Consider the following 26,755-nt stretch of genomic DNA (forward strand, 5'->3'; position numbering starts at 1 on the left):
AGCGAAGCATCTGCCCTAGACTTGAATGCTGGCGTTCTAATTTGGATTGGCTATTGTTGGTGCGTAGTTCGGGGACGCAAGTCTTTCTCAGATTGAGTCTGAGACGGCAAGCCTATGTGATGCAATCAATATCGTTGCGGGTGCTACTACAGTAAAAAAGAGACGACAAGATGGGTGTGTAATTGTCATCATGATGTCTCCAATCTTTTGAGCACATACATGCCTAGTGTGTCTTTACGGGTTGAGAAACATGGGGCATTACAATGTTCCAAAGCCTATCTACCATGGAACTTATGCTTCTCGAACAAAGATGATCAGTGATCAACCACTTAGGTATGTGTCACCGTGCCTACCGTGTCAACGTTCGGTACCACGGAAACAATGGAGATCGCTCACCGTCGCACAAATACGATACTGCGTCATCAGAAAGCTATACGCCTAGATTTCCAAACTTGTTACTCCAGGATCTATGACCATCAGGATGAATATCAGGCACACATGAACAAGACACCACGGTGCTTGAAGCGATAGTATACCGAAAGCGGAAGAAGCCTTAATTAGGCAGACGAAATCGTTAATGCGGCACAATGACAATGAGCGATAACAATACGACACGTACATGCCTTTGAGAGGAGATGCCGGCCAAATGATCCCTTCGCGAAAATGTCTGTTTACAAACAGCGTCCTAGACCCGACACCAAATAACCCGGACACTCGGACGTCGACGCATGCCGACCTCGTTTACCGAACTACCCTAAGGCTGGTTCCCCCAAAACGCGAAACAAAGCTTTTGCACATCGATGAAATGACAGATTGCGATCTTCGTACTGTAAATCCAAGATCTACGGGACGTGCGTTGTGGAAGCCCAAACTGCCGCGCCGAGCCGGAACAGTGATCAATTTGAACCACTGCCACGGAACTTGGTGATGGACTCGTGATGTGTGCGCATAATATGACAATAGTTCATGTCCGTGGGGCTCTTGCAGCCCGAAAGCCCGGATGCTGCGGTATGAAGTGCTGATTGAGTGAGCCGCAGAGCGATGTGCGGGAATCTCGGGTACGATGTTCGTCACTGGAGCACCACGTTCACAAAGTCATGTCACGGCTGGAAGGGGACATCTGAAGCAGGAGTATGATCAAAAGTTTTAATTTCAAACGCTACGAATTGTAAACTGATGCTCTACCCGTGATCGAGGGAGCTCCGTGCGCCTACGTTTGTCTCGAAAAGTGATTCGAGACAGAGAATTTTGGTTGACGGGAACCCTCGATGTCCTCCGCAAAGAAATCTAGTCATAATATGCCGCCGAAAGATGATAGGATATAGAAAGAGCCTGAACAAAGAAACACATGACCCTTACATGCTAACAAGAAACTTCGTGCAAGCATTCATGACTTCGTAAAGGGATACTCCAGGCGCCTCGCAGAAAGTACAATCAAGAAAGACTAAGGAAACCGCCCGGCGAATGAGGTTCTTTAGACCATCTGGCCGGCATCGCTGACATTGTCGGAGGAAGCACGCGGTGAGGGAACCCGGGTAGGGGCTTGTGATAGTGGGTCAGGTGATGAGGTAGGGTCACTGTCCCTACGCTTTTCAGATGTCTCAGCCTTGCTCAGTCTGCGAATGATTGCCTCCTTCGCATGCTCGCCATTATCGCATGGTAGATACCAGCGAGAGATGATCATGCAAATACATGAGAGCATGAGGTTAGTACCGGACCACATCTGAACAGTGATGTACGTGTTGTACTCTGTGATGAGATGACCAGCAATGACGGGGCCGGTAAGGGCAGGGATGGCTGCAAACGTGTACATCATACCGGTCCAGTGGCCAAGCTTCTTCTTTGCAAAGTGTCTCGTGTCCGGTGTGGCGTAGGTGCAGTTGAGAATGTTGCCGATAGACGCAGGAGGGAGACCAATGACCATACCAGAGAAGACACCGAAAACGACGCAGAAGGCGATAGCGTCGGTCTCTGATCCAGCCAATGTCCAGAGGACCAGTGTGAGCATTGACGCGGTGAATTGAGAGCCGATATGCATATTGAGGGCGCCGACTTTGTCCGAGAAGTGCGCGAGGAGCATGCGTCCGACAGTCGAAGCTCCGTTCATGATGACAAGGAGCCAAAACGTTTGAAGAGGTTTGTCGGTCGTGTCGGAGGGGCTTACTGGGGAACCTGTCCGGTCGCGAGTGCCAAAGCCGCGCACTGATGCCCACTAAACACTGTTAATTATCGGCGTGGTAGACAGAACAGAGATACTAACCTCTTCAAGGTTGAAGAAAACCGGGTAAAAGCCAAAGAACATGAACGCAACGGCAGCTGTGAACCAGCACCAAGCCTTGTTCTTGAAGGCTTCAGTATCGAACCAAGTCCTAAGCTTACCCCAGCTCTTCGGTTCGTGATGCTCGTGGGCAGGGTCTGGCGTGCAGAAGATGAAGGAGTAGATGCATGTCACCGAAGTGAGAGTGGCAACGTAGCGTACTGCGTTATTGAAACCGACAGACTGGATCAAGTAGCGGAGCATGCTGGGGTAGATCACGCCTGCTACACTGGCACCACAAGCCACATAGCCTACAGCAAGACCCCGGCGCTTGGGAAACCATGTTGAAGCAACTGGAATGGCGTTAGCAGGAAGTAGTGTAGAGTGATGAATGTAACTCACCTTGGGAGCTGGAAACGAAGAAGGTACCCATACCCAGGCCGACCACAAGGCCCTGAGTTGCCCAGATCGAGCCGAAGTTTCCAAGAGCCTCAATGTCGCTGGGATGCGCGACAGAAAGCATGAAAAGACCAAAGGGTACAAGGAAAGTACCACAACCGATCACCTTGCGAGAGTGACCAGCATCTAAGAGCCGCCCGACCACGTTCGACAGCAGAAGCACAATAAAGGATTGAGTCGAGCCGATCAGGTTCAGTTCAAGCTGATCAGTACCTCGGAGTGAGTGTCCAACATAGTATGAAGACCACGTGCCGTAGGCGTTGACTAGTCCCCACGAGTTGAACATGAGGAAGAAGCAGCCTAACAAGCATGCGTAGGCACGCCATGATTGCGGCCAATTGGGCTCGTCGAGTGTGTCGACACTGGCGTGTCGTGATTCGTCTCGCATAGAATTGGTCGCGGTAGGTGCTTCGGAGAGTGGCAGCGTTCCTTCGCTGTACTTCCGACTCTCTTTGTAGGTAGATCGTGTAGGTGGCATCTTGACCGTGGTTGCTGTAGGTGAAGACGGTGAGGCCAAAGAGGGAAGAGCAATCAGTTAATTGGGAAAGCGTTTGACGTATGAAACGATAAGATGCTCAACACAGATAGCACGTGTTGGAGGGGAAGCGCTCAAATGGACGCACTGGTGATGGATTGGTACAGATTCAAACAACTGTCAAAGCGGCGGGGATGGGGTATAAGTACGGTACTCATGTGCAAACACTCACGGAACTGGGGAACGAGCCTAAGGCTTGGGTTGATAGAGGGTTCTTTTACGGCTCCACTCTTGCTAAGCACGCGCGTAACCCCCATGTAGATTGTGGCTACCTTCTCCCATAGTGACGTGGTAGTCAAACTGGTCGTGTAATGGGGAATGGATGCCGCAGGGCACAAGCAACGCAGGGGTGCAAGCCCAAGAGAAGCCAAGGCCATACGGAAGTCTGAACTCCGCCGGTAGCAGGGAATACTTCATTACTCTGTTAGAGGCTTCAGATGCCCTGCGGCCCAAAGCTTAGTGCGGCGCGTTAATCCGGTGGAAGAGCGATCAGCGGTGGTAGATTCTCCGGCGCATCTTGCGTTTGGGCTTCCCCACGCTCACTCGTTGTCGTGAAAACATGTCCACCATGTCGTCTCCCAGGGTATTCCCTTTGACTGCTGGTGACCTAGGCTGCTACAAACTAGGACGTTGCCACCTCTTTTTACTGAATGTGTGTGTCACAATAGGCGGTTCTGAACCGCGCTGGGCGAGACTACCATGGTACATGGACCAAGCATCTCCTTTCCCATAATTGCGTGTGCGAATATCGAGATTGCTCATAGGCTGTGCAGTCTTGGCTTGTTCCACCAAAACGAAGTCGTCCGTGGGCATAGACACTCGGTAGACGATGATAGGGGTCGATGCGTCTAACAAGGTTGTATAAAATAGCGGAGCGGGCCCCCAGCGCTTGGCAGAGCGTCAGCGGGAGGCATGATGAGTGATGCGGCTCGATTGGGTCGGTATGCCAAGAATGTGCTCGAGTAGTGATGTACAATCCGCCTTGGCTGGCCCAGTTATATTGCAAGGGCCAAAGATGAGTACTCTCGCGGTACTACCGCTGAGACTTTTACAACTCTGGGCAGTTCCTGGATCAGAGCGGATGCGCCGGCCGATAATCTGGATGGAGACGCGCAAGCACATGGAGGGTGTCGACACTAGACATGCAAAGTCACTGTGGAGGAGGGTCGAGTGTCACCCGCAATACCTTGAGTACATGACAGAGAGGCCACGCTAATGTTGGCGGCGTAACAAGATCAGCGGGCCGGTGCGGTTCGTTGCTTCGTTATCTTCAGTTTCAACACAGCCACAACCGCTTCATACGGTCAGGGATCGACAACTAGGGCGCTCTGCCAAGCATCAGCACCCACGCTGGCGTTGATGCTTTGTTCTTCCCGCCGTAACGAAGATATGCTCTCAAGGAAACGTATCATGTTGCGAGTCATATCGGAGGGTACGGTTGTGGCTGCATGAGATTCATCACCCTGCATTGCGACGAGTCGTCCAGCGACACGCACACCTATGTCAGTGCTTGGCCGTCAGCTAAGATGCATCTTTTTTGTTGACGGACGACGCGCGGAAAGTGGACTCCAGGATTTCGAAAGCGCATGGAGTGTGTTGGGGTAGAATGGTGGAGAAGAGTTAAGGCTGGCGATCAGCGACGCTACCTTCAGAGAGTTTGCTTTGCCAAGGCTCTTTGTCGGCCGGGCAATTACGCGTTCAGGAAGTCCTCGCACAATATCAATCCGATCCAGCGTCGAGACGAGCACCAGATACTATTTCTAATCCGATCTGGAAACAAGTCCAAGCCCGATATCTTCCTAGGTCTGTGCAGATCTTCCCTGTCGGGAAGTGTCAAGAGCCGAGAAGAAACAAAGAAGCATCCCGCGCAGAACTGCGCTACATGTTACTCAAATGACAAAGGCAAAAGAGAATGTTATCTTGCCTGATTCTTCGCAGTCGTCTTGTTGGATAACAGCCAGAGTTGAGCCTCGCCACGGTAGCGGTCAGCTGGCGGCTTCGTCTCTCCGTCGCGATAGCTAGTCAGTTTCCTATGATGATGGCGAGGCACGAGCTGAATTCCCGCGGACTCCATCGGCTACGTCACAAGTGTTCCACAATAGTCCCATGGGGAGGAGGACCCTTGGAAAACCGGGACTTGTCCAACGTTCTAACGAATGTAGCGAAGTTGTACCGGAGCCGGACGTTGAGTAGCGGATATCGTCATGCATGCTACTTTGCAGTGCCACATACATGCTGCCGCAGTCAGTCCGCACAGCGGAACCATGTCGTGATTTAACTTTCGAAGGTTGACCTTTTGGGTTGGCTGGGTAAGGCCTCCGTGTATCGTCCGATGAGCAGCTGTGACAGCGGAAGCGGCGTTTGGGCTTCGATCGCAGTTCCACGGCTAGATGCTCGGAGATTTCGATAGGGTGTGACTGATGGTATCAATCGCATGGTGTTGTCAGCGACTTCCGAGCATGGTCGGTTCGCTTCTCTATGCGAATTTGCGGGAGCGCGCCCGTCCGCAGTCTGGTTCAATAATCATTAGCGAGCGCGAGCCAACTTGTTGAGATTTAAGAACTCGTATCTTATTATCACGGTAACCATTCTACCTAATGTGTGTTAGTTCATGTCGTGGTCAATTAAGGGGTCATCAGTTATCATCTCAGTACTCCCGCTGGTGCATGCGACAATGCCAAGTCCTGCACTGGAAGGAAAACTCACCCAGGAAACATTTCCATCCACTCCAATCCTCTGAACCATATGGAAGAGAGCCTTTCGGTTTCCGCCCCCGCCATCACTGATAGCGCTGTGGAAGAAACAAGCAAATACGAGCGGAACGCCACAAAAAAGGACCCCCTGCGGAGGCGTGCAGTTTCCGTGTGTCAACATCAGGCCACTTCAAGATGCAACTCCGAAACGCGATTCCGCACCTATGAGACGGCGGCCTCGAAGCGACAGCCGCCAGGGCGGAGCGGAGAGCGGAAGACGTTGAAACAAAAGAGATGATGTTATGGCGAAGCGCTTCAGATCCTTCTTGTCGTCTGCTGGGCGTAACTGGGCAGGGCCGACTCGCCACGTTGTTAGAGGTCCGACGACTGCTCCGACTTGGAAACGACAAGGAAACGACAAGGCGGCGACCAAGACCGACAACCGCCGCACTCCATGTCAAAGATCATTTCGACTCGAACCGCTGCCCCTAGCATGTGTTGGCCTCAGGCGGAGCGGGAGGCTCAGCGCTGCCTGTGGCGCTGGGTTCCAGGTTGCATACGGAAAGGGGTTTCCATATGCGACACGACTTCGTGACTCGCAAAGAAATATTCACTCGGGCAATCACGACTGCGCAGGCATGCACGCGCACTGCGCTGAGACCTCCCGTTGGGCACTGCCATGCTTTTTCCATATGTTTCGGCACCTAAGGCACCACAAGGCAACGGGCAACAAGCAACGAGTGTCTCGCACGTTCACCATCATGGTGTCAGAGCGCGGCCTCCGAGAGTACCGCGAGCTCAACAAATATAACATTGGGCTCGCCACAGGTAAGTGCGGTCTTGTCATCAAACGCTCCAGGAGTAAGCACGATCCTTCCATTTGACCACCTACAGAGCGCAGCCAATTCCATCATATACTTGGCATGGTGTCTTGACTATACCCAGACACTACCCAGTCGGCGTTTAAGCAACACTCTGATAACATTTCAGCGACACACAGCGCTACGTGTGAGAATGATTTATTTACACCCTTTTATATTCCAGACGGTAACCAAGGCAAACCAATTCTGCTGCAAGCACCTTTTCAAAATACAATTGTATACGAAACAAGCTTGTCGAAACAGCAGCCACATGTTGCGACGCTTGACACTGGCATATTTCCTTTCCCAGTCTACACGTCTACTCCAATCCTCTCTCAAGTACATTTTTCTCGGTCTTTCGCACTCCATCATTGAACAACTCCGGTCAGACCCGCGAAGCGCTTGCGCCTCTACCCGGGCGCATCCGAAGAAACTCATGTCGGAACAATGCTGTCATACTGGCATAACAAGCAAATTTCCTAATACTCTCAGATCCTTGATGCTTACCGTCAATATCACTACCCTCACTCTTTCCAACACGTCTTCGTTGAGCTGGAATATTGATAACACGAATTTCGCCATACTTTCGGCGCCGCAGTTGTCGTACGCGCGTCGCAGTATTTGCAAGTAGTAAAGGGTTGTTGAGGGGACCCGAGACATCTCCGACCAACAAAACAGTGATACACAGAGACGACAACAACAAACTATGCAAAATCGTGTTGTCAAGACTTTGCTCCGAGGAAGAGTCAAGCTGCCATGGCTTGCTTAGGTAAACGCGTGGCTGCCATGTGGCCACGCAATCGTAACGTTCATTTTTTCTTCTCGATCTTCTCGATTTGTCATGTTCTGTTCTAACTGGGGTTCTTTTTCATGAATGGGTCAGCTGGTCGTTCGGCATTCGGTGATTTCTCGTGGAAAGTATATAGAAGTCGTCGGCTTTCATGGTGTATATTCTCTCTACTCGAGTGATGGGACAGCTTTCGAGCAATGTCATCGTGTAGTCAATAATGCGACGAGCTTGAGTGTGAAGACAGCAGGTTAGATGACACGTCACACGAGACACAGTGTTGCACCACAGCAGACAAAAGCACGTCATGGAATACGAATGGCTGTCATTACTCTAGCTACAAATACAAGTTCGCTAGACGCTTGCCTCATAACGCCATGCTCCAGGGACGAAAGATTACTGTCCCGTGTTCGAAATCAGAAGCTGAAAGAGTCAAAAAAAGAAGCTCCCAGCGCCACTACGTCAGGGCGTGGAAAGCAGAGCTGCAGATGGCCATGGCCAAATCGCCCGAGGGGATATCATGTCTGCATATCGCATATCGCATGTCTCGTCTAAACACCCTTGATAGCAACGGTGCGCTCGCTGTTCAGCTTGTCCGCATTCCGGTCGTGGCTCTCCTTCTTGCAGTCCTCCAGTCCCTCGCACTTGTGATCCTCGAGCATGCGATGACGGCTGCAGTGCCTGCCCTGGCAGAAGCCGCAGTCACCGACAATGGGTTGTGCGCGGTCCTTGCAGTCCTTGAAGGAACAACGGATCTTCTTTGGGGGCATGCCGCCGCGGAGCGGGAGTGCGAGGTGGAGAGTCGAGTTGGGGCCGATGGCGTAATCAGCCAAGGTGGTGTCGGATGAGGAAAGGTGCTTGCCGGCGTGGACGATGCGCAGATCCGAGGGCGTGGAGAGGTTGGTTCGGAGAGCGAGGAGAGAGCGCAGGGTGCTTATCGATGTGTTTGAGGGGATTGTGAGGGGGATTGCTGATGCACCATGTTAGCCGTGTCTGCTGTGACTTCATAATGCGACCTGTTCCGAGCGTCGGAACCGTGGCGGGAACGACTTACTGCTGCTGCCGGATACCGTCTTGACGAAGATCTGCATCGTGTCCTCGGATTCGGAGCTGGACGAGCTGATGCTGCTGATGCTGGATGAACGGCGCATAGTGGCAGTTGCGGAGAGGCAAGTACGGGTAGGTGTCGTGTGCGTGTGCGGGTGCGGGTGCGGAGAGCGTGTGAGATGACGCTGATGTGGTCGGCGAGTTGTGGCGGCGAATTGACCGGCTAGATAACGGAGATGGTTGAGCGGGTAGATGCAGATAGGAGATGTTATATACAAGCAGGAGAGTGAGAGTAGGGCGAGTGCTATGACGGAGAGTGAATGGGTGGGTGGCAGTAGCAGCAGTAGCAGTAGCGGTAGTAGTAGTGACAGATGGAGATCAAGTAGGTAAAGGTGACGCAGACCGCTTCTTAAACAAAGGCAAATGGAGCCCCATGCTGTCACTGGTGCCTTGGTCCGACCGATGGCACTGCATTACGCTGCGCGCTGCACTGCACACGACTCGAGCCGACATGCGTTCGCAGCGCGTCCTTTGCCTCCCCGATGCAGGGCGGCTACCACTAGCCGACCTTCTTCCATGGTATTCTATGCCTTGCATCAGCACCAAAGCTAGCCTGGAGCCCTTCAAAACACGCCTCTCATCATCGCCAGCCATGAGGCAAGTCTGACAAAGTGTCCAAGACGCTCATGCATCTACTTCCACATCATCCCTCGCCCGACTTGCCTCTTGCATGTGACACGTATCGGCGACATGCCTCACCCACTCCTGTATGGTACTTGTGACATGCAATCTAGATCGTGTCTCATGCACCCTGCATACCAGGAACTCGCTTGTTGCCGCCTCAAGGCGTCTAACACGCCGACGACAGCAGACAGCAGCGCCTGCCACTGTATTGTGTCGGATGAGGCGCATCGCTCGGCCTGCGCCAGTGTTTGCGATTCGTGGCGCGTGCATGCCGGCTATGCCCTGTGTGAGGCTGGACGACTATCGTCATAAAACAGAGCCATCGTCATCCTTGATGTTGACCATCGCCCTGCCGCTTCCATTCGACATGCTTCGTTCTGACATATGCACAAGGCCTAATGCTCCGAGTCGATGTGGACATGCCGTTGATCATGTCGAGTCACGCTACCATCCGCCCATCGTGTCGTCTGTGCGACGACCGCTTGGATCCGTGTGCGGTCGGCACCTTTGGTACTCGAGACACGTCCATTGCTCTGTACGCCTACATGGTCAAACATCTTCCAAACATGGCCTTTCCCCACACGCGCTTTCACGCACGCACACACACACACATACTTTATATCCGTCCTGTCACATTGCCATTGCTTCTAGAAGCGTTTCATCGTCTTCCGGACCGCTTTGGGGCCCAAACAAATATGTTTATTACTACGCTACTATCATACACCGCTGCTAACCCAAATTTACAACATGCTCTTTGGGAAATCCTTCATTGCCTGTCTTACACCCAAATCGCCCAAAATCTCCTCGGTACCCCCAAGGATAGCATCGAACTTGTAGGTGCGGTGGAATTGTTCAATGACTCGACCCATTCCACCCTGGGTGATTCCGCGACCTCCGAAGATGTTGACGGCTTCATCTGCAATCTCGTGTGCAGAACGAGTAGCATACGACTTGAGTAGACCGATGGGTCCGCCAAGATGTTTTGATTGTTGCGCGTACGACATGTGCGTCATTTGGTAGGCGATAGATTCTAGCCATGCTTGGTTGGCTTCGACGTGTGAGATCATCTTTGCAAGCCTGGATAGTGTAAGTACGGGCAAGGTAGTGTGAAACCATCGTTAGAGGCAATACTCACTTTTGACGGATGGCAGGTTGCTCTATGAGCTTCTTGCCAAAAACAATTCGCTGGTTAGACCACTTCAAGCACTCCTCTACAACGGTGCGAGACTGTCGGATAACAGCGCAAGCCATCATGAAGCGCTGCAGAGGTAAAAACACAAAGTTAGTCCATGTCTCACAGACACTTTGTAGGGTCTGTGCTTACCTCGTGGTTAAAGTTGCTCATGATAACAACAAAGCCCTTGTGCTCTTCACCCAGAAGATGGTCTACCGGTACCTTGGCATCGTTGAACTCGACGAATGCGGTACCTGCCGTTGTGGAGTAGCTCGTCTTGATGAGCTTGGTCTCTACGGCCTCATCGCGTTCGATGAGTAGGACAGAGAAGCCCTTTTCCGTCTTGCAACCTGTAACGAAATAGTCGCAGAACATTCCGTTGGTGATCCACTTTTTGGTGCCTCGTACAATGTAATGCTTGCCGTCTGGGGTCAGAGTCGCAGTGGTCCTAATTCCAGCGACATCAGATCCAGCAAAAGCCTCGGTGATGGCTAGGCACATCTTCTTCTTGCCAGTCAACACCTCGTTTACCACGCGCGTCTTCAGCTCAGATTCAGGCATCCACTGCAAGACGGCTGTCAAGCTGATGGTCATACCAGCCATGTTGCCGTCTTGGAATCCACGAGCGTTTGCGCGCACACCTTCCTGTGCCTGGATAAGGTCATGGAGGTAGTCAAATTCCTCGCCCTTGACAACACCCATCAGGTTCTTGCCGTGGAGATGCTTTCCAGGCCCAAGACGCATGGCCAGCATGTCGTTCTTAGCCATCTTGTTGATCAACTCTTGGCTGATGTATGTACCATCCTTCTCCTTTTGTTGCGCCTCGGGTGTGACGTGTGTGTCGACAAACTTGCGGACCTCCTTTTGCAGTGCTCGGTGCGATTCCTTGAAGTAAGGGCTCTTGAACTGGGGTCGCAACCACAACGGCTCTGCGTATGGTACTGGGCTCAGATCGCCAGGCTTTCCGACGATGACTTCTGATTTCTCGCCCTCGATTGTGCCGATGCATAGCTCCTGGTACTTGTCCAAAACTTCTTGTCTGTGTAGATTGTAGAAAGCCGTCGTCGCATCTTGACCAGCTACCTGCTCGAGCACGACGGAGCCGCCAGGGTGGGCGTCGACGAAATCGCTGAGATCGTAGACTTTGTGGTCGATGATGCACCAGAGGTCCTCTGGTGTGTTGTGCGAAGCGACTGACTCGCGTGTGAGCGTGGCGTGAGGCATGTTGGCGGTAGTAGAAAGGGATACGACGGTTGGGCGAGGAAGGAGCGACGCGATGCACGGCAGAGAGGACGACTGGAGGAGTTTAGGATGAAAGGAGAACCGGCTACCAACACTGCACTACAATATGCGGGTCTCTAGACGTTTGGCCTCGGTCTACAACATGAGCTAGCCGTCTCCGCGTAGCACTCCGTCTTGTGTGGAGCTGGCGCAGAGAACATCTGGGGAAGATGCCGAGGCACGAGAGGTAATCATGTCTCCAACACCGCTGATTGGCTGTACGATACCCACGGCTTTCCAACGGCAACCACGAATTCTGATTTCTTCATGGCAAAGTCCTTGCTCCATTATTCGGCAAGTCATCTACAAACTTCTGCACATTGTCTCTAAGACAGTTCATTCTACAACATACCCCTTGATCGGATCTAGCATTGTAACCGTCTCACCCTCGCCGCAACCTGCGCTGTGCATAGTGGCCCATGATGTGTCGTCAGTATGGCTCGAAGTAATTGTATTCTTTTCTTTGTTCTAATCTCTCGACTCGCCTTCTGCATTCGAGTTCATCCCACGCCGAAAATCACGTTATCGAAAGAAGACATAGGTGGTGAAACGCAGCCATTTTGCTTCGAGAGAACTTTGATAAGCTATTGAGTGTCCGATCTAGCAAAAAGATGGCATGGAAGACAAGAAGAGCTAGGGTGACAGCAAGATCAGGAACCCACATGTTCCTGCTAATTTCTCGAGTAACATTGTAGGATTGCCAGCAGTAAAACTACTCGTGGCAGGTGTTACGCAGCGATCAAGCCGACTAAGTTCCCTTCGGTAGACCTTCAAGAACAATCGTCCTGTTGTTCGCAGCGGAAGGTCGCACGAGCTTCAACAGACGTATATTATCTCTACTATTCAGGAATACTTAAAAAAAAAAGAGAGAATGGAGAGTGTCTTGTTCTGTAGCGCCAAAGTCATCTGTCAAAATCCGAGAAGGAGCAGTCGATATAGCAAACAAGCCCCAATCCCGGCTACAGCTTTCATTTCCTACTTATATTCACCTGTTGTTCGCTCCGCACAATGTTATTACCTCAATAGGATTTCCCTCAGGAAGCGTGCCGGTGAAAGCAAGCCAATCATGTCGTGCCCCTCACTCTCATCTTTTCGAAGTGAAAAATGTTTGCCCCTCCATTCTACATCCCACTACACACCCCGCCATGCCCCTCGTTGCCTCAATAAGAGCGCTTGCTCTTCTGCCCCTCCAATAGTGCCGTAATCGACAACGTGTTGCTCAACTTTCCGGATCCAGTAACCTCCCGTAACGCTGCCAATGCTGTGCGGGTGAAGGTTGAACTTCCGCCAGTTTTTCAACACATGCGCACAAATACACTCTCAGAGTCGACTAAATTAGTTTCGCACGGCAGTAAAGAAGTATTTATATACAAGACTTTCTTAATCGATCCGTATGTGCGTCAAAGAGGCACGCATATTGCTTCTCGCATCATGGTGAGAGGTGTGATATTTGGGTATCTCTGAGATCTATATTGCAAACAAAAAATGTCTACATGTCTATTTTAAACCTTGAGCATCGTCTTGACGTCTTCGTCGAATCTTATAGTCATATGCACAATCTCTGTCGCTCGTGTACGCCTTAACACCCCTCCAGCTTCGCCAACGCCTTCCTCAACTCATCTTCTCTCTTCCCCAAAACAGGCAAACCTCTATCCACACAAGCCCTCTGAAGCTCCTCCTTCCCAAGACCTGCCCATCCGCCATCTCTGTTAATCAACCTATCGTCCGTGTTCAAGTACTCCAACTTCTTCCTAACATTGCGCTGTAAGAGGAACTTGGGTGCTGTCAGAGGTAGCAAGTCAAATATTGCGGGATAGCAGTCGAGTTGTGCTGCGGTAAGCGAGAGCTCGTAGAGCGTCATCTCGTTCCATCTCTTCGTGGTGACTGGCATGAGCAGTCCATTATTCGGTGGGGATACGGATGGCGCGTCAGAAGATGCGGTGCCAATAGGCGGGCGATCCCTGCTCATCAGTCGCATTGCATCTAGAGCGACCCTTCTTAACCGGTCTTGCCGCTTGTCCTCAAGTTTCCGTATCGCGCGTTGAACCTGCTGTGGTATTCTGCACGCCTCTGGAATTACAGGCGTAATGTACATGACGACAATCGGTAACCACTCTCCAAGTAACAAGACCAAAAGACCGAACGCCGGTAACCTCAACGTGTCCGATCTGCTTCTCCGCACAATCTGCCATTCCGCTCTTGTCAGAACCTCGCTTATGTCTTTGTTGGGTATTTGAGCAGCCTTTTGGCGCAGTGTCTTGGCGAATTTTGATGTTTGTCGGACATGTGAGATGCCCGTTTTATAGAAGGTGAGGTATGCGCGACCGGCGCGGTATAGCCACTTGACAAAGTTCTGGTCTGGTTTTCGTGCGGGAACGGATATTTCGGGGGCATAGGTAAAAGGCGGTGGGTTCAACTTCTCCTTCGCTCGCAGTGTTGGGACGGTTGTGGCCTTCGAAGTGGGAGTCTGCGCGGGAACGAGGGGGGAAGATTGAGATTTCCTTGGAGGTTGCGAAGGGTTTGTGACCTTAAGTGTGTTCGCATTGCTGGTTTTGGCAGGAGGTGGTGGCATGGCCCTGCCATATTCTGCCTTCTTTGCCGTCGACGCTGAAGATGAGGCATGCCGGCTCATCTGTGTCTCCCACCTCTTTTTCTGCCTCCCCCATTGTATGATATTCCGGGACCCATCATGCCATATCTGACAGCTCAATGCAGGCATTGTGGCCCGGGTGTGTATGCTTCGATGGCATTTCAGGTTTGCGAAGACAGTGTGAGATCGCGCTGGTATAGGAAACGTGGGAAACATTGGCCGTGGTTTCATTGTCGTGTGAAAAGCATGCACGCACTGGCAATACAGCAATACAGCAACAGAGCAAACGTTGGCTGACGGCTACTAGTGGTGACGTTTCTCATTCGTAGGGCAAGAAAAAACTGGGTCTAATCGTGCCGCGGGAGACACGCGCGATGTCATCACACCTCGCGTCAGCGCTAACTCGACTTGGTCAACCAATGATTGTTGTAGTAGATGCGTGACACAAGCTTGCTAATGGACTGGAGTTGTGCAGCTTTATTTGAGTGTTTGGTAATATCCCCCGTCTATGCCGTAATTGACGCTACACCATCTCGTTAACCCATTGCTTGCGCCTTGCTGATGCCAATATATACAAGAACGCGAAAGCGTTGCAAAACGCCAATTTGCCTCTAAGGGCTTGAAAGAGACTCCAAGCACATATGCATGGCATGATATTGTGCGCCCATGAACACCTCGCAGAACGCTATGTCAGATCAAATCAAAATAGGAAGCTACCATACACAGGAACTAAGGAAATTCGTAGAAGATACAAGGACCCGACCGTTACAGGCCAGATGATATGAAAGTAAGCAGAGCAAAACCTTGAATAGAAGGGGACAATGTGGTAGGGCCTCATCCAGAATTTACAACGCACGTTGACCCGGAAGGTAAGTCGTCGCCAGGGATTGTTTGAGTCGCGTGGGTTATGATGAGGTCGCCAGGAAATTGTCGCAAGGGTATTCCATAAGGTTGCTGCGCGGAACAAGGATGCGGGGGCCTTCGGGGTTCACCATTCAGGGCCAGGTGAATAGCATGGGTCCAACGGTTTACTGTGTTTTCGATGAGCTGGTTCGTGGGAGATACATGGCTACTTTTCAGGGGGATTTGGATGGATGGGCGCAGTCGGGTTTGGTTGGTTGGGATATACAACATGTCGATACATGTGCGGATGGAGTGGCATACAGGATATGGGTTATTGTAGCAATGTCGGGTTTATCTGGTGGTAACCTCCAAGACAGCCGTGCTTGATATCTAGGATTTTGGCTGTACGGAAATAGTTTACTCAGCGTTGATACTGAGCGAGCTGGGCCATGATTTCAGACATGTCTGGTGTGGGGCCAGCTTGAGTAGGTGTCTGTACTGGTGGAGCGGCGGCCTGGCTCTGGTTTGCGAATAGAGAAGCAAGTGCGGGGAACTGATTGCCCAGCTGCGCAAGATGTGGCTGAGCTGGGCCACTGAAACCAGGAGTCTGAACAGGACTAGGCACCTGGGCAAGCAGGCGTGCAAGATCGGCATTTAAGCCTTGATTCGGCGCGGGTTGCGCGTTTTGGGGTATGTTGTTGCCGGACATCGCACCGAGCAGCTGCGACAAGCTAGCACCGTCGAGGGATGCTATGAGATTAGAGATGTTGGGCTGAGTGGTTGGCAGAGACGGGAAGGGGTTATTCGGTTGAGGGAAGTGCGGTGGCAGAGTCTGACCGAAGCCGTACGAGGATGATGGCGGCAGAACCGGTCGCAGCTGGGTTTGTTTGGCATTGTTGACGAGAAGACCAGCCGTCGTGGGGTCAAGATCGGCGTATTCTAGGAACACGAGTCAGTAGTCACTCACATAAGGCATAGGCAATCATACCGTTGAACTGGACATTGTTGGCACCGCCACGTCGGTCGAAAATCTGGACACTGACCTTACCTTTGGTCAGGCCAGTAGTATCGAGCCTCACAATAGCTAGGACTCCTTCGAGGATTTGTCTGCGAACTACAGCTGGTTCAGGGAATCGACCACTCAGTATCAGGACGTTACTGCGTAAGTTTTGCGAGCGGAAAGTATCCTCGACGTAGCGAATGAAGTCACTACGACTGTGTTAGCGCCTGCTCTCACGCAGCGGATATTGAACATCAACCTACCGGGGAAGTCCCTCATTGAGCACAAGAATCTGGATATCAGGTACCTCGTGGGGCAATCGGCGTCGAAGATCCAATCCATCTTCTGTATAGTCGCGACGCGGAGATGGGCTTCTGTGTCTGCGTGGTGGTGTCCTGGACCTGCTACGATATCGCGCATCGAACCTGTCGCGGCTTCTATCTCGTGATCGTATGCCCCGAGGAGGAGCCCGTGGCGATGGCGATCGCATAGGTCGGTAATCATCCCGATCGCGAAAGCGTCGATCCCTCGGCGACATGGAGTTTGGATGCCCTACATAGCGATTATCCCTGGGCGCCGGCCCCGTCCCGCCCCTAGTATAATCCGGGGAACGCGAGCGTCGACGCGGTGTCGGATTCGGTGGTTCTATCTTTTTCGTGTTTCGCTGGGGCTTGGATATCTCGAGGTCTGTTCTCGTCAGTCAACTGTTACCTGGTCGTGTATTGAGGTGACTTGACATACGCATCTTCCTGCCACGCACTGCCTGTCCCTGTTCGGCATCCAGGGCCCTGCGACATGACTCCGAGTCAAGGAATTGAACGAAGCCATATGCCTGCTTGATCGATATCTGCGCGAGCCTGCCGTGGCGGTAGAACCGGTGAAAGATGTCGCGCTTGGTGACTTTTTCAGTGGGGAGGTTTCCTAAGAAAAGGTTAGGCGCATCCTTGGTGCCAAAACAATCCCATCTCACCAATGAAGAGACGCGAGCCCATGGGGAATTGGTCCCATTGCCCCTCCGTTACAAACTTCCTCTCTTGATCCAAAAATTCCTCATATCTTCTATTCACCTCGGGCGGCCACCTCTGATCCTCATCGTCGGGCGTTTCGCTGCGTTCGCCCGGCTGCTGCTGAGCATGGGCAGACGTTGTAGAGAAGTCCTGATTCTGCACATTCATTGGCTGAAAAGAGCCATTTCCTCTCTGCTGGGCATTGGGTGCTTGCTGACTCTGTGGATGATAGGATCTGATATCATCGTTGGGGTCATAGTTGGGGTGCGTAGCGGGCTTATCTTGGGTAGGCGGCCTCGCAGGGAGATTGGTGGCCGAGGGCAAGGACGAGGCATGGTGTTGTGTCTGCGGTGACTGGGCGGACACTTGTGCAGAAGCATATTGAGTCGAGGGCGCATTGTTGGCAGCAGGTGTCAGAGAATCCAACAGGGCTTGTACGTCAATATTGGAGCCAGTATGCGCTCCAGTCTGGTAGTGAGCGCCTTGGGTAGACTGGGCGGGCGCATGCTGAGCAGCATAGGCATTGTCATGGGAGTATGGGTACGCAGAATGAAGACCTTGACCAGACGCGTGCTGCGCGTCACTGGCCGAAGCAGCGCGCGACTGATGCTGTGAGGTGAAATTCTGCATTGAAGAGGTATCATGCGGCTGCGTACCCATGCTGCCACCAAAACCAGTCGACTGCGAGAAAGCACCCGGCGCATCATGTCCTCCACCCTGTACGCCTATAGTGTGGAAGTTGGCGGTCGCGGACTGGTCGGCGAAGTACGGCGTGGACGTGTTCGCGTTCGCGCTGGAGCTGTGCGCCTGCTGGGGGAAATGGGGAGCGGAAGGAGCTGCAGAGTCGGTGTTGCTGAGTGAGACATCATTATAGTTTGCATCCATGTGCTCTACAAGGATGGGAATGTTGGCGGGCGACGGGACGTTTTGCGGACGCGGGCTCTCCGGCGTCAGTGACTGGTGCCGTACGTGCTCAGCTTCTTGCGGTGGACTGGAGTTGGGTCTCATGTAGACTGCGGAGCCAGAGCGCAGAGCTGGCAGACAAGGCGTGGGTGAAGGGGAAGTCAACTCAAAGCATCTACGGAACGCACCGTCGCGACAAGGGCTGGAGAGCTGCAGCAGATTGAGCACTAGAAGAAGAAGCCGATGGCGGGGCTGGCTAGGTGCTATATGATGGTCGAGGTTAGATGGATGGGATGGCAGACGCGCGAAAGCCACAGGCACGGAAGCGAGAAGCGGGTCCCGTAAAAGTGGCAAGAGATGTTGGGTGCAGTCAGGCAAGGTGCAAGAGGGAATGTGGTGCAGCAGATGTTGGGACACGGCGCCGTGTCGACTCCGAGGATAGCCTGGAATCTCGAACTTCTCTGGTTAAGCTTTGCCCACGTGATGTGCTTTAGTGCCCTTCTAGCGTCCGTTATGTGGTTAAAATGGTCTTTCTGACCCTAGCCTGTGCACATGCCCGTTATAACATGATCTCATCTTGACAAAGTCCAACCCCCCGAGCAATTTGCGCGACCGGTGATGCTGCCTCGACGTCTTGTCTTCCATTCGCTCGTCCCGTTTCAGTCTCGAAGAAGTGCCAGCAGTGCCGCTGGCGACGAGCTTCGCGCTGCGCGCAACTGGCTCGCGAGCCTGGATGCAGAGACGATCCCTCTGCAGAGCATTGGCGAACTGAGCTTCAGCAGATCATCAGGCCCCGGTGGCCAGAACGTCAACAAGTATGACACACTACAATAAATTTCCAAACGTGCGCGCTATACTAAGAATGTGCACAAAGAGTCAATTCAAAAGCTACATTAAAAGTGCCTCTAGACGCCCTGCTGCACCATGTCCCTGCAGCTTTGCATGGCGAGATTAGACGTTCCCGCTACGTAGCTGCTAGGTCAAATACTATAATAGTGCAGGCCGACGACAGTCGAAAGCAGAGCGACAATGCTCAAAGTTGCTACAAGCGCTTATACGAAGCCATTGCCCAGGCTGGACAAGATGCTGTCCCCGCCGAGACGCCAGCAGCACAGGTGCAGCGTGTCAAACATCTGTATGTTTTCGTCCATTGCGACGGCCCTAGCGACGGCCCGAAAGCTGATAACACACCAGACAAAAGTCTGATAACGAGCGCCGCCTCAAGAGCAAGAAGCAGCAAAGCGCTAGGAAGACGTCGCGGCGAGGCCGGGGTGATGAGTGAAGCGGTCTGCGGGGAAGCGGCTTGCCACAGCATCATTGATCAGCTTGACGCGCAGGTGACGTGGTTCAACCGTTAAACGGTAGCACGTCTCACGATAGTGCGAGTATGGCCGTAGCGGTGTAGCTTATGGTGTTCGATCCGATAAGAGATAGGAAGAATACTTCATGCAGGGAGTGCTCGGTACAATTAGTGTCTGCTGACCAAGGTCTCTTGATCCTTCACGTTTCCATCGCCGACGACAAATTCTGGAGCGCTTCATTTGCAGGCCAGTACTTGACGCCCGTCTGCACCAACAACTCCGAATCGTCTCTCTTTCCCTGCTGTCGTAGCGATTCGGCCAGTCTAGCAACCTTATCGCCTTCACCATCTTCCATGGCCCGTACATACTTGCGTAGTGCTGCTCGCGATGCCTTCTGTAACGACGAATCGCTATCCGCAAGTAACCGGTGCAGAGATAACAGCCGTCGAACAGCGACTTCGGAAACCCTGACAGTTTCCGTAGGATGTTGCTGAATGGCGGAGCTTATCAAATCCAAGGCCCTGCTTAATGCAAGGGCGATCTCTGGGTCAGTAGGATCGCAGCCAAAGAGCATCATGCGGAACCTGCAGATAGCGGTCTCCACGGCTTGTGGAGAGTTATCTTGCAGGTAATCTAGCACGTGCTGCAAGATGCGTGGTATGCAGGCTAGCTGACTAAACTCGGCAAACATGTCGAAGAAGCTGTCGGCGAGTTTAGCCTTGCCCTGGAACTGCTTCATGGCGGAATCGAAGACTGCCAGTGGGATAGCGCCAGTGAGTACTGGTGCAGAGGCCAAGTTCTGCAGAGCTACCTCATCCACACCATCAGCCTGCTTCAAGCTGGGATTCACATCCTCGGCGGTCACCTCGGGGAGCGCAATCATGTCTTCGTCCCCGTCCTCATCTGTGCGCGACTTGCTTGTGCGATCGATGTCCAAACCGAGAATCTTCCTCCGACCAGCGATCTTGCCAACGTAGATAGTCTCGAGCTTCGCATATTCCAGCCACATGACCTCGGAGTTCTTGCAGAAGCGCAGCCCTCGCTGCATATAGCTCCGCGCATTGGTAATGTCCGCCTGTGTATCCATGAAGTAATTCGCCGCAAGGATCCATATGTCAGGCTTGGTAGGGTGGAGTCGAGCGACCGAGGTGAAGATGTCGTTCAGTCTCTTGTATGCCTTGTCCTTGCGCGCAAAGTCGATGTATTGCATCCATAGCACCAGGTCGCCCGGAAACTTGCGCGTTGCCCGATTGTAGAGAAAGTAGATTGCCCGCTGACCAGAGCCCTTGTACCGTACACCAAGTCGCTTTACTCGTTTGCGGCGCAGAGCATCGACACTCTTTTCGAATTCAATGTATCGCATGTAGTCCTCAGGGTGCGAGCCTCTGGCATTGATGATGTGTTCGAAGTCGGAACGTTTCTTCGCTATGGAGCCGATCTCTTCCTACATGTTGTTAGAAGACATGGCGTAGCGCGAAGATGTGCGCATCTTACCCGTGAGAAGATTTTCTTGCGCTCAAGCTCGTTCAGCTCCGTCGCCGACTGCTCGAGGTAGAAACGCGCCTTGTCACTCGGTCCGGCCATGTTTGCGCGTGTCCAGTGTTGCTGGCAAAGTTGAGATCAGAAAAGTTGACCGTGCCTTAGAAAAAAGTTAGGCTAACGCTGCTCCCGCCGATAGCGCCTTGGCTGCGGACCTCGGAAGCGCGAACCCTGGCCATGACAACTTCAGGAGGCTCGCGTGTCTGACGACTGCGAATCATCAATTCACGACGCTCTTTTGCTTCTTTCTTCTCTTCCAATGCTCGAGCGTCGCTGAGAGGCTACCTGCATCTTTTACAATGGTCAAAGACAAGGACGGCGACACCGTCGCTACGGTACGCGCGGGCAGACCTCACCCCCGAGAGCTCCGCATGCTCACAAGACGTAGTTCAATGGAAAATGGATATCATATTCGCATACCGCCATGGCCTACTGTATGTCCATGCAAGACTCCTGTGATTGGCTGTACTGACGACAAGCACAGGTGCCTTTGTCGGCGCCCTCGTAGTTGGAATGTACGCACTTGACTCTCTGCTACCCCACGACGCGACTGAACATCCATAGATGGCTACACTACCACAAGATCGTACAGAACGAGTTCTACGTTAGTTTCATGCTGCATGTCAGGCTTCAACTATACTGACAACATACCCAGGGCTACCCAGATGAATGGTTCCCATCCGTGTCCGCGACTATCGGCGACCGCTACCCAGAGCGTTCGGTGTTTATGCTCTTCATCGCCCTCACGTCCGGTATGGAACAAGACCCGACACATGGACGACTATACTGACATGTGTAGGCCCTCGATTTGCGCTCGTTGGCCTTTGGTACATCTTGACCCGCCGTCCTAACTCGTCCCTCCCCAAGTTCATCGCTGGCGTTGGTATCTTTCGGACCTTGACATGCGGGGGGTGGACATATGTGACCTCTACAGACGACCACGACTGGCACGACATTTTCATGATCTCATACCTTGTCGCGACCCTTCCTTGGACCTTGGGCTGTGTTGCTCTCAGCCCCAAGAACCCCACTGCTCTCAAGTACCGAAAAGTCCTCGCTGGCAGCTTTTTCGGAACTCTTGTGCCGTTGATATACTTCTTCATTCAACACAAGGTACATCGTGTTGCCGGAGGTATGTCATCTCACTGTACTGTCAATTCCTTGTTAATATGTTTCTAGCCTACACTATTTACGCTTTCTTCGAATGGGCACTGGTTCTGCTCGACGTAGGCTTTGATGCTGTCACCATGATCGAATTCCAACATTTGGAGATTGTCGTCAAGGATGTTCGAGGTGTTTCCCGCCTGTACGTTCCTCGTCTCCCAATATAGATAGACACTCATCAAGAATGTATACTTCTTACGATCACCTTCTGACAATATACCTCTTGTAGTGCGGGCTCCAAATCTACATCAGACAGCATCCAAGAGTAAGCTGTCATTTGCTTTCGGAATGCGAAGCGTTACTGACGTTTCCAGAAAAAACAAGGAAATGAGCGCGACCTTCTCAGGTGCCTTTGCCTGGTCCGGACTCATTTATGCTGCGGCAGATGTGTACAATGGAGTAAGTGACATGTCAAGATGCTACTAGACGCAACTGACTGGTTCACAGTTTGTCTTCTGGTCCATGCTGACTTCCCTTGGCGTCTGCGTCTGGTGTAAGTTCAACTCCAGCTTCATGATTGTAATGTCTTTGTTGATGACCTGTAGACTTCCCGCTTTGGCACATGGGTATCTCTGGTTATGAGGCCTTAGTCATGTGCACCATCACTCCCTTCTTCCTTGGCATCAAGCCCATACGCTACCTTGCCACTCGCTACGTCTGGTTCTTCCATTTGCTCTCACTCTCTGGGCTTCTTGCCTTTCTCGCAAAGACGCCTGTCAACCGACTCTTCGCTGTTGGTTTTGGTCTATCCATGTCGTGCCTCGCATGGTCTGCTACTTTCTTCGCCGAACGGTCCCAACCACATCGCCTCGAAGCACGCATCTCTGCTTTTGCTATCGGTCTAATAGCTTCTAGTATTGCCAAGTTTGCTTTTTGGACAAACAACCCAATCTGGCCAATTATGCATGAGGCGAACGGCGGATGGAACAGGACCGGTCTTGTAGTTGCCTTCGTATCGATGCTTATATCGACCAGATCTACCGCCAGCTCTGGTGCTGATGTGCCAGCTCAGGGCCCTACTAAAGGGTCGTCCGTCTTTGCGAGCTTCGGTTTGGCAGGAGTCATGTTCGCCATGCACTCGCTGCTCTCCGACTCGAGTACGATGATCTCTTGGGTATGGGAAGGCTACCCCGTTCGGGGTCCCCTGGCTGTTCCCCATGGCACTTTGACTTTGTTAGCTATGGGATTGGGTCTTACGATTGGGTTGTTCGCGCCAAACCTGTCAAGATCGTGGGCCTTCTACGGCGTAGGTTCAATTGGCGCTGCCGTTCTAACTACCACTAGTCACTGGTCTGGGTTCTATGGCGCCCTTGTTCTTGCTATGTACACCATGGCAGCAGCACCTATCCTGATTGCCCACGCGGCGCGCCACTCTCCAGGCCGGACGTTCGGACTCGGATTCTTGGTGTACAACTTCATGGTTCTCTTCCACGTCTGGGTTGTAGCCTACGCGTTCGTTCCTGGTGGCCCGCTCGTCCGCGAACATACAGACTGGGTCATGACAGCTATGATGCTCCAAATCGGTGCCGGCATCTTCAGTGTCTCTGCGCAACCGCCTGCACTTAAAAACTACAAGGGCAAAGCTGTCATTACTGCAGCCGCCGGTAGACAGCGGTCCTACTACTTGTACGTTCTCGGTGCTCTGGAGCTGATTGCCATCGCTACTGCCTACCTACGCTTCCCGTCATACGACTACACGCCCTACCACCCAGAAACCAAGTCCATCACTGCTGGTATCTGGACGATACACTTCTCCCTTGATAACGACATGTGGTCTTCTGAATACCGCATGCGTGACCTGATCAAAGAAATGGAAGTCGATGTCATAGGTCTCCTAGAAAGCGATCTCCAACGCATCATCATGGGCAACCGTGATACAACACAGTTCCTTGCCGAAGACCTAGGCATGTATGTCGATTTTGGTCCGGGCCCGAACAAGCATACATGGGGCTCAGCGCTCCTCTCCAAGTTCCCAATTGTAAACTCCACACACCATCTCCTCCCGTCGCCCGTTGGCGAACTCGCTCCTGCCATCGAAGCCACAATCGACGCCTACGGCGAGATGATCGATATTTTCGTCTTCCACTCGGGCCAGGAAGAGGACCCCGAGGATCGCCGCTTGCAGTCAGAATATCTAGCCGAACGCATGAAGGCTACGCCTCGCCCTGCCATCCTCTTGTCGTACTTGGTCATCAAACCTGGCGAGGGCAACTACAATACTTATGTGGGTGAGAAGAGTGGAATGAAGGATATCGATCCGTCAGACTGGGATAGGTGGTGCGAATACATTCTCTTCAAGGGGTTGAAAAGAAGTGGGTATGCGCGTGTTTCCAGGCATACCATTACGGATACCGAGTTGCAGGTAAGTCAATCCCTCTCTTCCCGTCTGTCGTACCAGAACGATGTGGTGCTAATGATGTTGATGCAGGCGGGCAAATTCGTCGTCGGCGAGCCGGAGAATGGAAACGAGCTTGTACATGAATCGCAGGTTCCTGCTGGCTTGAGATTCCCGGAACTGTTCAAGGGACACGGTGTCAGGGGACATAGGTATCACGTCTTCAATGAGCCCAGATACTATGCTTGAGCTGGAGGCATGGGCTGAACAGATTGGGAGGATCTGAAAATGGGGTTATTTAGAACAGACTTGTATTGTATGATAACAAGGAATGGGAAAATACAGTTGTAGTGTTGTTTCGTCGTCCATGTGAATTCTTGGATACTACTTGTTGTCCACTACCGATACAGCGCTTCATGTGCTGTTGCCCAGGAATACAGATGGCTCTACAAGAGCCATAACAGGACGCCCATACCCATGCATGCATTGCGCAAGTCTTTGCCACGCCCAATTCGTAAAACCCCAAATGCCGAACCCATACTTTTCGATCATTCCTTCATCCCTTTCATGATCGTCATCATCTCCCCGATTGTAACCTCCCCAGAAGCTGTTGGCTCTCCCTCCCATTGTAAAAACACAAATGCATTGGACAGAACATGCGTCATGCTCATTTCGCAACAGCCGCGCTAAGAACCTGTGTCCTGAAGAAGCCTCCCTTTGTCCTCTCGATGACTTGCTGGTAGACGGACTGTGGTGGGTGGTTCATGACAACCGTGCCGGCCTGGTAATCGATCTTTGCATCTACACGAGTGTCCCGGATAAGGTTGACAATCCACTTCTCACCCTCGTCTTGTGAAAGACCGAGACGAGTTGAGAGGTCCCTAATCATGTATTAGTGTGATGCCAAGGGCGGAGAAATGGACAATACTCACTTGATATCGATCCTCTGGTGGATCTTGCAGTAGCTCTCTGAGATGAGATGTCTCGCCGCATCTACGAACTGTTCCGCCGCACCCAACAAGAAGAAATCGTTCTTCAGAATCTCCTCAGTCTCGCTGAGTTTCTTCTGCGCCTCCTCGAAGTCAAAGTCGATGTACAGGGCCTTGATGAAGTCGGTGACGGGGTCACTATATTCGTAACCCTCCTGTCGTACGATCCTGATCAAATCCTTGAGCTGCTTCTGGTACTGGTTCGAGTTGCGACCACGGTTGCGGCCGGTAATTACGGCAGCAGAGAGGTAACGCAGAATCCAGGGGCAGTTTGTCTGGATGGTGTTGATGTATGCGGGGGAAAAGAACATGTCGGTGAGGGTTTCGCGCGAAGCTTCGTGGTTGAAGAGGGGGAAGAGCGACCAGTGGATCAACCAGGTGCGGTGCTGCAGCTGTGCGAGAGGGTTGTTGAAGAGGCGTGTGTCGATGATCTCCTTGAGCTTGTTGATCTCCTCCATGGCCGAGTCCCAGTTTACGGAGAGGATTTCGCAGGCGAGCTTGCCCCAGGTGGCTTCGCGCTCCTTGTCGCCGTCTGTGGTCTGTAATGAGACGGAGTCAGTAAGCAAACCAACTACAAGCGCGCGTTGGGCAGACGTACCAGAACCCTGAATCGGTAGAGCAGCTCAGCGGCGTGGGGGTATACACCGCACGAGTACTGGAACTGGCCAAACTCGAGCAACTGGTTGACCATGTCCATGTCAACACCATGGCTCTCCTTCAGGTATGCCAAGTTTTGCTGCTTGTCGCTCCTCAGGTTTGTAACGACGTTCTCGTCATCGAGTAGGCCGCTGATCTTGCTGGTCGCCTCATCGAGCTGGTCGCGCTTCTTCAGGACCTCGTCGCGCTTGGTCTTGAACTCGTCGGACATGTCGTCGAGGCCGTGGACTTCCTGGTGCAGCTGTCCGACGAAATCCGTCATGTTGGTGGGCTTGAGGAGTTCGAGGAGGAGCTTCTTCTGCTCGACGGTCTGGTCGGCTTCTTCATCGCTGGAGAAGTTGAGGAGCGGGTAGACGAGATGACGGTCGAGGTTGGGCATAAGCTTGGGGAGGAGCGAGTACTGTTCGGCGACGTTGGCGCCATTTGCCGCTGAGTCGGCCATGTTGGGTGGATGTCGCAGGTGTGTGGGTGCAACGTGGTGGGTGAGGTTGGTGGAGCGGGCGAGGCGCGAAATTCGTTATGTCGGCCGTGGCGGGGTGAAAAAACCCGCGACTGTGCGCAAGCGAGGTACCCTGTACGCTAAACTTGTGGTGTTGAGCCGCGAGCCATGGCAGCAGCCTGCACGTCACAACCAGGCTATTCGCTTCGTC

The 26,755-nt window shown here is 52.5% G+C and overlaps 8 protein-coding genes across 8 annotated transcripts; 1 reads left to right on the forward strand and 7 right to left on the reverse strand.

Annotated features, from left to right (window-relative positions):
- Positions 1-1,474: 1,474 nt before the first annotated feature.
- J4E82_000987 (uncharacterized protein) lies at positions 1,475-3,194 on the reverse strand (the record flags this gene model as incomplete). The annotated part of the gene is made up of 3 exons (XM_051727305.1): positions 1,475-2,212; positions 2,261-2,610; positions 2,660-3,194. 3 exons carry the CDS (start codon positions 3,192-3,194, stop codon positions 1,475-1,477), a joined length of 1,623 nt encoding a protein of 540 aa, XP_051593112.1.
- Positions 3,195-8,142: 4,948 nt separating this feature from the next.
- J4E82_000988 (uncharacterized protein) lies at positions 8,143-8,742 on the reverse strand (the record flags this gene model as incomplete). The annotated part of the gene is made up of 2 exons (XM_051727306.1): positions 8,143-8,561; positions 8,646-8,742. The coding sequence occupies 2 exons, from the start codon at positions 8,740-8,742 to the stop codon at positions 8,143-8,145; spliced, it is 516 nt and encodes a 171-aa protein (XP_051593113.1).
- Positions 8,743-10,062: 1,320 nt separating this feature from the next.
- On the reverse strand, positions 10,063-11,720 carry J4E82_000989 (uncharacterized protein; the record flags this gene model as incomplete). The annotated part of the gene is made up of 3 exons (XM_051727307.1): positions 10,063-10,399; positions 10,458-10,582; positions 10,647-11,720. The coding sequence occupies 3 exons, from the start codon at positions 11,718-11,720 to the stop codon at positions 10,063-10,065; spliced, it is 1,536 nt and encodes a 511-aa protein (XP_051593114.1).
- A 1,636-nt stretch (positions 11,721-13,356) lies between these two features.
- Positions 13,357-14,465, reverse strand: J4E82_000990 (uncharacterized protein; the record flags this gene model as incomplete). Its single annotated transcript, XM_051727308.1, has 2 exons — positions 13,357-14,384; positions 14,462-14,465. The coding sequence occupies 2 exons, from the start codon at positions 14,463-14,465 to the stop codon at positions 13,357-13,359; spliced, it is 1,032 nt and encodes a 343-aa protein (XP_051593115.1).
- Positions 14,466-15,631: 1,166 nt separating this feature from the next.
- Positions 15,632-17,847, reverse strand: J4E82_000991 (uncharacterized protein; the record flags this gene model as incomplete). The annotated part of the gene is made up of 5 exons (XM_051727309.1): positions 15,632-16,149; positions 16,199-16,419; positions 16,474-16,897; positions 16,952-17,131; positions 17,181-17,847. The coding sequence occupies 5 exons, from the start codon at positions 17,845-17,847 to the stop codon at positions 15,632-15,634; spliced, it is 2,010 nt and encodes a 669-aa protein (XP_051593116.1).
- A 1,773-nt stretch (positions 17,848-19,620) lies between these two features.
- Positions 19,621-21,005, reverse strand: J4E82_000992 (uncharacterized protein; the record flags this gene model as incomplete). Its single annotated transcript, XM_051727310.1, has 2 exons — positions 19,621-20,865; positions 20,916-21,005. The coding sequence occupies 2 exons, from the start codon at positions 21,003-21,005 to the stop codon at positions 19,621-19,623; spliced, it is 1,335 nt and encodes a 444-aa protein (XP_051593117.1).
- Positions 21,006-21,384: 379 nt separating this feature from the next.
- J4E82_000993 (uncharacterized protein) lies at positions 21,385-24,708 on the forward strand (the record flags this gene model as incomplete). The annotated part of the gene is made up of 11 exons (XM_051727311.1): positions 21,385-21,394; positions 21,445-21,475; positions 21,525-21,564; positions 21,616-21,712; positions 21,760-22,092; positions 22,140-22,266; positions 22,354-22,389; positions 22,439-22,523; positions 22,572-22,617; positions 22,670-24,486; positions 24,553-24,708. 11 exons carry the CDS (start codon positions 21,385-21,387, stop codon positions 24,706-24,708), a joined length of 2,778 nt encoding a protein of 925 aa, XP_051593118.1.
- Positions 24,709-25,126: 418 nt separating this feature from the next.
- INT6 (eukaryotic translation initiation factor 3 subunit E) lies at positions 25,127-26,547 on the reverse strand (the record flags this gene model as incomplete). Its single annotated transcript, XM_051727312.1, has 3 exons — positions 25,127-25,340; positions 25,392-25,987; positions 26,047-26,547. 3 exons carry the CDS (start codon positions 26,545-26,547, stop codon positions 25,127-25,129), a joined length of 1,311 nt encoding a protein of 436 aa, XP_051593119.1.
- Positions 26,548-26,755: the final 208 nt, after the last annotated feature.

Source organism: Alternaria postmessia (assembly GCF_024291825.1).
Source record: "Alternaria postmessia strain BMP 2775 chromosome Unknown scaffold_3, whole genome shotgun sequence".
NCBI classification, from domain to species: Eukaryota; Fungi; Ascomycota; class Dothideomycetes; order Pleosporales; family Pleosporaceae; genus Alternaria; species Alternaria postmessia.